The sequence below is a fragment of the Mesitornis unicolor genome, unplaced genomic scaffold (assembly GCF_000695765.1).
Source record: "Mesitornis unicolor isolate BGI_N332 unplaced genomic scaffold, ASM69576v1 scaffold48505, whole genome shotgun sequence".
Taxonomy (NCBI): domain Eukaryota; kingdom Metazoa; phylum Chordata; class Aves; order Mesitornithiformes; family Mesitornithidae; genus Mesitornis; species Mesitornis unicolor.
Genome location: NW_010188457.1, coordinates 4,878 through 15,207, shown reverse-complemented (window position 1 = coordinate 15,207; position 10,330 = coordinate 4,878). Strand labels below are relative to the sequence as shown.

Below are 10,330 nucleotides of genomic sequence, written 5' to 3'. Positions count from 1 at the left end.
CCCATATAAAATTCAGCATCTCAATCTCATCTAAAGCTACTGCAATGCATTTCTTGTTCTTGACACATGGAAGTAACAATACATTCAAAGTAAAAGCATTGTAATTATATACGTAACAGCATATTCAAACAAATACAAGACTTTATAATACAATCACTTTATTTAGACACATGTTGTGTTTTCCCTGTCAGATTTGACAGATGGGTGGGCGAACACAAGCTGTCCTGCATTCCATTTCCAAAATTGTACAGTAAGCCACAGAAGAACACAAGCTGGAGAAAAGTTTAGTCAGCATTTTCCATTAAGTGATAGTGACAAAACTATTTTGATTCGCTTGCACTATGCTTCTGTACACTGACCCCCTCTAGGAGAGGACTGCAAGTTAAATGCAAAGTTACTAGTACGAGCGAATAGCAGGTGGGACACTTGAGCAGTCTTCTTCATTTAAAGTTCTGTCAATCACAGGTCTGTATTTCAAGGTAACCTAAATTAAGAGAAAACAGAACTTTAAGACAAACAAGTCTCTCGTATCTAAACAAGACAGCCTAGCTAACAGGAATGACCAAACATGGATAACTGAATATTTTCACTGATGTTCAGCAAATCTCTCCACTATTATTTTCCTTCCATAGAAAATGAACAGTTAGTAGCCTATGAGGAACATTTAAATTCCACCAGTGTACCACTGACCAAATTCCTTAAAAGCAAAGCCTTATCAGAAATGGTAAACAGAAGACTTCTACTTTTAAAAGGCCTTTTGGACAAAAGTAAAGTATTGGCTCAGATTGCTAGTTCCTAGTTTGGAAAGCCTTGGGAGATTGAGACCACCACAGATCAGTTAGGAGGCAGAACTGTGCCACTGTATTTCTGGTCACAGCAGCTATTCAGGAAGCAAAGTGTTTGAACTTCTCCTCAAACTAGATTCAAGGAAACTGAAGTGGAAGAAAGGAAACAAAGAAGATTCAGAGAATGGGATACAAAAAAACCAACACTTAAGGTTTTTTATGAGGTCAGATTTCAGTTCTGTTTTTGGAATACCATAAAATCTGTATGCTAAACACCAACAACAGGTTTTACCACCATCAGAGGAAAAGAAAAAAGACTCTGAACTAGCCTGATACAAGGCAAAAAACAATTCCAGCTGAAATCACAAAGACACATCCCAAAGATGAACAGTAACTTCTCCCAGTGATGCCTACTGTTCGGCAACAAAAATAAATGCTCGATTTTTTTTTTTCTCTCTAAGCACACTAAACTGTATCAGGTACCTCAGACAGTGACAATCAATTCCTGTATTATCATTATATCAACAACTATCTATTGAGAGTGAGAAAGCCCCTCAAGCATTAGGTTCAACGTACCTTGCCAGATGGGACATCCACATAGGAGAGGGTGTGCTTTCTCCAGTGCTCTTCAAATGGCTTCTGCTGTTGGCCTTGGAGTGGCTTAGAATAGTCAAACTCATCTATCCGTGACTAAGGAGAAAATTAGGTTAGTATAGACCAGAAATTGCATCTGCAAATCACTTTATGACCACAGGATTAGTTGCATTCCAATTACAACTGTAATACAGCATGTCTCCTAATAGCCAGCAAGCTTTATCTTAACACTGCCTATGTCAAATTTTAAAGCCACTGTTAAGCCTCAGTATTTAAGGTAATGTTCCTTGCATAGAACAATTATTCTGCTTGAAGTCCTGTTCATGCATTCGTGACCTTATTATTACTGAAGTCCTGCTTCAGGCCTCTCTAATCATTTGGATACACACATGGAACAACTTTTCTCTCAAGACCATTACCCAGCATTGCATGAATTGATCATTTTATATGTAGTAAGAACAGACAAAACAGAGCAAATGGGACCCCAAACAAATACTACATTAATCTTCACTCAAGACATTGAAGACTGTACTTTGAAAAAATTAAAGCTTTTAAATAATCTGAGGACACATAATGTAGAAATTCAATTCTACATCCCGGTCACAGAAAATATTTGTACCTTATAGTCCTCTCTGGCATGAGCACCCCGGGACTCTTTGCGAGCCTCAGCACCATAAATGGTCTGCAGAGCACAAAGCATCAGGTTTTGCAGTTCGAGGGTCTCCACCAGGTCAGTGTTCCACACAATACCTAGCAAAATATTAAAATAATATGGAAGTTGCTCTTAAAGCAAGTTATTCCTCAATTTACTTCTGTGCTATTACTGACACTTAGAAGCAAACTAGTCAATGCTCTACCTACTGCAGTCACAGTACTCCACAATACTGAATTACTGTCGCCTGCAAGGCTCAGTAATGATTCCTACACCGTAACAACCATAATGAATTCTCTTACAAAAATTCAGTAGTCCTACCACTGTAGTCCCTGTTGCATGTGTACTACCAAGACAAAATTACACCACAGATTTTCACCTGCTTTATATCACACCTACAACTCAGTCCCCATACCTTATTTCAGATTACATGATCTGGCTAGATGGCAGCTCTTCAAGTAGATCCCGCCCTTCACACCCTCAGAGAAGGAAAAACCCACAACTGCTAGTCATACAAGGTTCTTCATTTCAGTATCTCCAAGGTGGGCCCAAATTCGCTTACATGAACATTATCTTCATTTTGATCTCTACATTCTAAGCTATTGTAACACTTTTTTTAATGCCTGGTGAGAGCTGTCCAAGAAAGCCAGTTCTGCTTTCAGTGTTAGGATACACATCCAACAGCAGTAGTTGGAGACAAATACACAATGTGAGCAGACAAAAGGTACATCATCAGTTGTACTTAATTAACCAAGTTCTGCTAAGATACTCTGCAAGACATAGCAACACTGCATACAGATACTATCTGCTCAGCTAAAGAATGAAAGCCGAGTGTTCAGCCTACAAATAGCCTTGCTAACTTTCTGCACCGCCCTAACCTTTCCATAAGATACTTACAAGTTCATCTTAGTACTTGAACAACATCACATCATGTTCTCAGAGAACAGCACTTAGTACCTTATACAGTTAAATCCAATTTCAGCCTCTGCTTCTTTGAAAGAGTATGCAACCAGAAAATAACCAGTAAGACCAAGTACTTTACTGATTACCATGTTTAGCAAGTAGGGCTGTACAAAGTATTTTTAAAGACTTAAAATGGTCAAAGTCTTTAGCCAAAGTTTCAAGAAACACATAAGAAGGTTTAAAGAAGAAAAACCCAAAACACTTTTCCCGAAGAGTAACCTGGCAAGGGTGTATTCTTTGCTATCTAATTACCTCTGTCAAATGTCTTTAGATGAGCCAGATCCTTATATATTTGGCTAAGTTTTTCACAGCCTTCTTGGAGTACAGAACCAGTACGAAATACAGCAGCATGGTTTTGCATTGCCTGCAAAATAGTAAAACAAAATCCATTTCATATGCAGCATAATATCCCACATAACTTCATTAGTTTCAACAGAGCTGTTTCAACCTCAAGGACATCTGCAGCCTGAAGAAAAAAAAAAAGAAATCAAACATTCTTCTGTTCACCACAAACAGAGAGAATCTCACTCTAATTATAGTCATTAAAATACCCAAGAATAACAACCACGAAGGGAAGAAGAAACTAACAAAACCAATACAGCCTTTACTGTGCACTGTCTCCTCACACTGCTTTTTACTTCTGCAAAGCAAATCCCAAAGCATACTTTGCAAAGTGACCAAACCCCTTGTTGTTTGCAGCTTCTCCCACCTTATACTTGAGAGCTTCCCCAGGCTTACCTTCTGCATGTTAAGTCGCACTTCTGAAGTTCTTATGGTTCCGTCAGCAAATCTTAACTTGTCAAGATTAGCAACTGACTCTTCACCAGCATTTGGTTTAATGGAAGGAACTGGCTCTCCTAATAAGAAAATTTTAGGAAGTTTAGTAGGTGACTGGCTTTGGTTTCTGGTAGTTTCATAGACCAGCAACTACTAGAAGTCAGATCTAACTAAAGCAGAATCTTTCTTCTTTCTCTGAGGTACAGGTTAACAGTAATTTTCCTAAACTCCCACTGATAGTATCCCCACACTTAAGAGTTCTCAGTGGAATAAGTGAACCACATTCTTTCCTGCGGCAGTCAGTAGGGAATCTATAGGTTTGACTAAATTCTGCTTTTTGTTCCTTAAAAACAGCACTTAATGCAAATTCTTTTAAATTATGGTATAAGCTTGTAGCTCCTTACCACCTTCTCTTATATTTCCCTTGTCTTGTCACCCACAGACCTCCCACCCTCTCTTGGACCTGTTAAAGGACCAGTCAACAAGCTTGGCAGTTACACATGAGCTCTGCATCTTACTTCTAGTACTGAAACCCATCTGTAATTGGGTAACAAACCTAACACAGCATCTTACACCACACTTATCTCTCATGTAACCTTGCAATCAGACTAATAAAAACTCAAAAGAGCCAAAGAAAGACTGATCCAAATAGGTGTTTGCACAACAGGCACAGCCGATAGGCACTGCTAGATCCAGGCTGATTCCATCAGGAACCATTACTCTGTGCACTTTGTACAGAGTCAGACTGAAAAAACAGAGTCTTACTAATTTGGGCATTAAGCAATGAGAAAACTGATTACTACGGCTTGACTTGAGCTGCTCTGGCAACATAACTGCCTCTTACAGTATTTTGTTTGTTGGGCTTTGGTTTTTTGTGGTTTTTTTTCTTTCAGGTCAGTAACTGTTGCTGAACCAGATCATTTAAAAATAACATTCAGCAGTGATAATATACATACAGGGAAGAGATGCTACTATTTGTAGTATTTATCTCTCTTATCATTTGCATATGCAGTCCACCTTATAAATCAACAAGGTCACAGCAAATTCCACTTCATTAAAGTGCCAAGTGTAAAACAGTACATTTTGATAAGACGCAGCACAGGGTGTAAAGAAGTCAGTCTTCATATTCAATATTCTGTTTTGCTAGTTTGTGAAAAAATCTCAACTGTTTTTGCTAATAGTACTGACCCAGTTCTAGTTTTAAGATCAACCCACAAAGCAAATGTTAATGACAAACATTTGCATCTCAAAGAGCATGCCTATATAAAGCTTAGACAGTTATTTCTGTCTTTTCTAACAAATAAGAGCCTATGTCTAGCATTCTGAATCTGAATTAGGCCGTAACAACTCTTTGTTGGGCAGCAATGTAATCATAAAGCCAAATGTCTTTAAGAAAAGTGAGACAAACTCTAGAGACTTACCAGGTTTGCACGTCTCTGCAATGGTAAGGGCACAAGCACGACCAAAGACCACTAAATCCAGGAGTGAGTTTGCTCCAAGTCGATTTGCGCCATGGACAGACGCAGAGGCTGCTTCCCCACAAGCATATAAGCCAGGTACCACTTTATCCTCACCATTCACATGTGTAATCACCTGTGAATTTCAGACAGTCAATTAATACTCGTTTCTTAAACAGTTTATTAACAGTACAAACCTCCTTATTTGCAAAGGCTATGTGAATGTAAGGATGAAACACAGCAATCTAAAGTTTCCTCCAACTCTAAATACCTTAGTTCTACAGGCTAAGTAGTAATACTACATAAACACAGATGGCACTAAACACTAAGATCCCTTTAGTTACGCTTATGAAACAGAACCGTTTACTCTTCATCACAATTCTACAGCAAGTCAAAAAAGCACAGGAAGAAAATCTGATTTGTGCAGATTTCTAAGGCAAAATTCTACATTAAAAATCAACCAGTACAATACACTGAAACAGTAAAATTCAGCTGACACCATCACATTGATTTCTAACGAGCATGAGCTGAAGAAACTTGCTTTAGTATAGAGATTATAAGAGGTACACAAAATCATATACATAAATTTGATTTACGGATTGTCATAAAGCCCAAGTTCAATCCCCATTCAACTATATATTATCATAAATAAAGAACTGTTGTCAGTCATGACAGTAACTTCATTTTAGAAGTTTCTTGAAACTCCCATCTCCAGATGGGCTGGAACATGGTACTCAAGTTATTTACAAAACCAAGCCAGATTGTGTGTTTTAAGTACTCTGACATCATTATCATAATATTATTGTTATGCTAGTGTTATTTAGCATCCTTACATTTATGAAAAACATTGTTAATGATTTTATATTTGGAAAATAATTTCCTATTAACATGCTGGGGGAAAGAAAAAAAAAGTCCTAGAACTGAGCAATTGCTTACCTGTCCTTTGTAGTTAGTAGGAATACCTCCCATATTATAATGCACAGTAGGCAGAACAGGAATAGGCTCTTTAGTGACATCAACTCCAGCAAATATCATAGCTGTTTCTGAAATTCCTGGGAGACGCGTTGCTAGCTGCTGTGGTGGTAAGTGGTGCAACTGCAAGTACACGTGATCTTTTTCAGGACCACAACCCCTACAAAGAAAAAAGAAAAGAAGTCAACATTGCAATACATAACAGAAATTCTGCAAACACCATAATATTTCTAATCCAGTTTGTTTCATTTGTGAAAGTTTTAACTTAAAATTTTTTCAAAGGTTATCTCACCAAATCAGTATCTAGCATATTTGAGAAGACTGTTGAACCTGGCAGAATTTACATATAGTTTTCACCTCCCAGCTTTCTTTTCACAGTAATTCACAGTACTTCAGACCACTGCATCACTGCAGAAATATCTAAGAATTGAAGATAACTAAATCAGGAGAACAGAGCATCAAATTATTTCCATTATTTGCAGTAACAGCATATACACTAAACTTCTTTGAGCAACTGTCTCTAGATGCATTGAATTCAAACAGGAGACTCCTAACATCTTGTGTTACCTTTTAGCATAATCAGGAATGAACAAGCAAAATTCTTGCCCGACATGCAGTGTTCAGCTAACAGTTATTAAAGCTCACTCCCGTAAGTTATCAGGTGTTTATCAAACGCATGATTGTACCACATATAGTCTAGTATGGTTAAGTATTCATTCTGCAGTTTTGTTCAAATATTTAACTAACCTTCCTTCACGGATTTCTATGGTCATGGAACGAGATACTACATCCCTGGAAGCCAGATCCTTAGCAACAGGTGCATATCTCTCCATGAATCTTTCACCTTGACTGTTAATGAGAATTCCTCCCTCTCCACGACATCCTTCTGTTATAAGGCAGCCAGCCCCATAGATACCTGACAAGAAAGAAAATAACCATTAAATGAGATATTGTCTCAACAGCTTCATAAGCTGGATGACCAGACTGGATAAACAAGGTCTTCATAAAATAATGCAGACAACTCACAGGGGTAGATTCTATTCCACACTCATCATACCATTAGTAACTACCCCCCAGGACTGCTCAGGAACAAGTGTTACTCCTTTCAAACACTTTTCCTGGAAGGTAAGCAAGTTGATTTGGAACACCCACAGCATCTAAAAATATTAGAACTAGAAGAGATCTGCACCTAGCAGTGTGTAAAGGAGACTTCTAAAGATTCTGTAGACCTTCAACAAAATTACTTTGTTAAAGACTTTTAATTAAACCAGAAGTTGACTATCACAAGGCCAGTTTGCTCATCTTTGTTGCCTCTTCTGTGCTAAGGCAGTACAAGATGGCTTCAAGTTGTGTGGAATGTGGAAGCTTACTTAGTTTTCCTTTAGAGAAGGGAAGGCCTGTCTGTCAGCCTTCAGCACTGGTCATCACAGAAAAAAATGCTAACCAACTCATGCACTCAATAATAATGTTAAAAGCTATGGAAGCATCAGACAAGCAATGAAGCTTCTGACTAGAAAAACCTCAGCTAAGTAAAACAAACATTGGATCTCTATAATATAACAAGGATAATATTGTAAAATTAAGTGAATAATTTTAAAAAATCACCACTTATCACAAGTTAAAACTGAGAATTTATTTAGCTACAGCCAAAAAAAGCAGATCTTCGCTTGTTAGTCTGTGATCATTGCTGTCCACAGTTTAGATACTGGTCTTGTGTTATAAAATTACAGTTCTAAACCTCTACCTTTACTTCCACTATCCTACATCCACAAAATATTCTAGTATATAACTCCAATATTTGCATCTGTCCCATTGCTCTTTTATCTAATGCCAAACACTAAAGACAAGAGGAAATGTAATTTTAATAGGTGAAATGGTATCAGCTTGGAATTAATAAAACCTGTTAGTATGGTAAAGACACCACCTTAAAGTATTTACCACTAGCCTTTAAATTTTAACAGCCAAGACCTCTCTCTCATACTGTAAGTCTTACTCTCAGGTTCCTACTCCACAGCAGTTGCAGACAAGTCTGAATACCCATCCCAAGCAACTAATGAAGTGCTGCAGAGAAGCACAAACTGGCTTGAGCGCATTTTAAAACAACAAAAAAACCTGTTAAAATCATTGATGTTGTAATTATTATTTCATTTTCTGTACCTGTAGGGTGAAACTGTACAAATTCTAAGTCCTGGCAAGGAAGACCAGCTCTTGTGACCATGGCAGTGCCATCACCCGTACTAGTATGAGCAGACGTACAACTGAAGTAAGTGCGGCCGTATCCCCTGCAGAACAAAAGTTAACAGAATTAGCAGTCAAAAAAAAGTCACCAGAACATATCACTCAACTGTGCTATTTGCACAGTAGTGGAAATAGAGCACAGCATTAATAAGCAACAGGCATAAGTTTTGCCATCTCCTATACTAAGTTAAATCAAAACAAAACTAAATTGTTATTGCTATTATGTTCAACCACATTGAAGTCAACATGTTATCTCCACGCTGAATTCAGACACATGTACAAACACAGACTTCCAACTAGTAGCACTCTCAAATTTCTGTCCTTGATCATAAACATTACATTACCCAGTGGCAATGACAGTGTTCTTTGCTCTAAAACGATGTATAGTGCCATCTTCTATGCAAAGCGCAATGACACCACGACATTCTCCATTTTCCATAAGTAGGTCCAAGGCAAAATACTCAACAAAGTAGCTTGTATCATATCTCAGAGACTGGAGGAAAAATACAAAACAAACCAACAACAGACTTTAAAACAAATCTAGAAATCAAAGTAATCTGTCTTCAAAACTGTCAATGCATACAGGCTGTATTGGGATAAAAACCACGCTTAATTATCAGGGAAGCTGCTTACCTCACAGATCTTTACAAAAATCTGCTAATTAATCTATTCTAGCTTAAAAAGACACTAGTAGTTACCAAAATACTTAATTCTAAGGAGTCATAGCTAGCCAGCAAGGCTTGTTATTTCTCTCTGCAACACTTGAGTCAGCTGCGGTGCTTGAGGCATGTACAAGCATGTTTTACTTAAGCTCTCACAGAGAAGCAGAATATATCTCCAGGAGCTTAGTATACCAGCAGAAGCAGTGGGCATCAAGTCAAACAGTCTTTCATGCCCTCAAGGATAAGTGTTTGGCAGCACTGAGCATTTGTACTGCAGCAACATATACAGTGCACTCCTGAAGAAGAGCAATTAGCTAGCTACTAAGTAAATAAAAAAACATTAGCTACAAGGTACCTAATTTCAGGTTTCAAGTAGCTTGCTACCATTTTAAAATAACAATCTTTCTTCAGTTACGGTTTGTAGAATCGATAGAAAGAGATGCTGGAACACAAGTCAGTTACTTGCCATAAAGCAAGCCCAGAAATGCAAAGTAGGCCTTCACGCATTTACACCTCCTTTCCCTCTGCTTCCTGTGTGAGGATGAGTGAAAGAAAACGCTGCCTTGTACTGCTTTTCAGAGTTCCTCAATGTTGCTGTGTCAGCTCTCGTGAAAAGAAAAAAAAAATTGGGGAATGTTTACATAAATTTCCTTTGGGTCTAGTTAACAGATACAGAAGTATTAACAATGAACTGTTCCACACCTCAAAGCTAAGAGGGTACACTAACATCCGTTTTCTTCACGAGAGCCATTATAATTATGATCTTTCAAATTATTCTGTTTCTGCATACTCCTGACAAAAACAAGCATCACCTAAACTACATCATTCCACCTTGCCTCAGGACGTAAGGAAATCCAGAATTGTTATCAGTCATTCCCTTGGATTCTTGATCAATATGTGAACAGCTATGTGTTTTGTTTGTTTTTTTCTTCCAACTTGGTGCAGGGGAGGAGAGGGGAAGGAGTTGTTAATTGCAAGTACAAAAACCCAAACCAAGTTTACTTCACAGCTGCTTACCCTGCCATACAGAGTATGTAATAGTGAGTGTCCTGTCCTGTCTGCAACACAGCAGCATCTGTGAGCTTGTCCTCCTTTTCCAAACTGAAGACTCTGTCCACCAAATGCACGCTGATAGATTTTTCCTTCTTCAGTTCTGCTGAATGGCATGCCATAATTTTCCAGCTGTTGAACCCAAGCACAAGCATCAGAAACCCTTGCGCATAGCAATCC

At 38.1% G+C, this 10,330-nt stretch overlaps 1 protein-coding gene across 1 annotated transcript in view; it reads right to left on the bottom strand.

The window, feature by feature from the left end:
• Positions 1 to 220: 220 nt before the first annotated feature.
• SDHA (succinate dehydrogenase complex, subunit A, flavoprotein (Fp)) overlaps positions 221 to 10,330 on the bottom strand; it is an 11,324-nt gene continuing 1,214 nt past the window's right edge. Inside the window, exons 4-14 of the mRNA XM_010185753.1 lie at positions 10,118 to 10,282; positions 8,783 to 8,931; positions 8,358 to 8,482; positions 6,948 to 7,116; positions 6,165 to 6,360; positions 5,193 to 5,364; positions 3,733 to 3,851; positions 3,247 to 3,358; positions 1,999 to 2,129; positions 1,362 to 1,475; positions 221 to 484 (exon numbers count right to left, since the gene is read on the bottom strand). Coding sequence (XP_010184055.1) covers positions 398 to 484; positions 1,362 to 1,475; positions 1,999 to 2,129; positions 3,247 to 3,358; positions 3,733 to 3,851; positions 5,193 to 5,364; positions 6,165 to 6,360; positions 6,948 to 7,116; positions 8,358 to 8,482; positions 8,783 to 8,931; positions 10,118 to 10,282 — 1,539 coding nt within the window. The 3' untranslated portion in view covers positions 221 to 397. The remainder of the gene's footprint in view (positions 485 to 1,361; positions 1,476 to 1,998; positions 2,130 to 3,246; positions 3,359 to 3,732; positions 3,852 to 5,192; positions 5,365 to 6,164; positions 6,361 to 6,947; positions 7,117 to 8,357; positions 8,483 to 8,782; positions 8,932 to 10,117; positions 10,283 to 10,330) is intronic.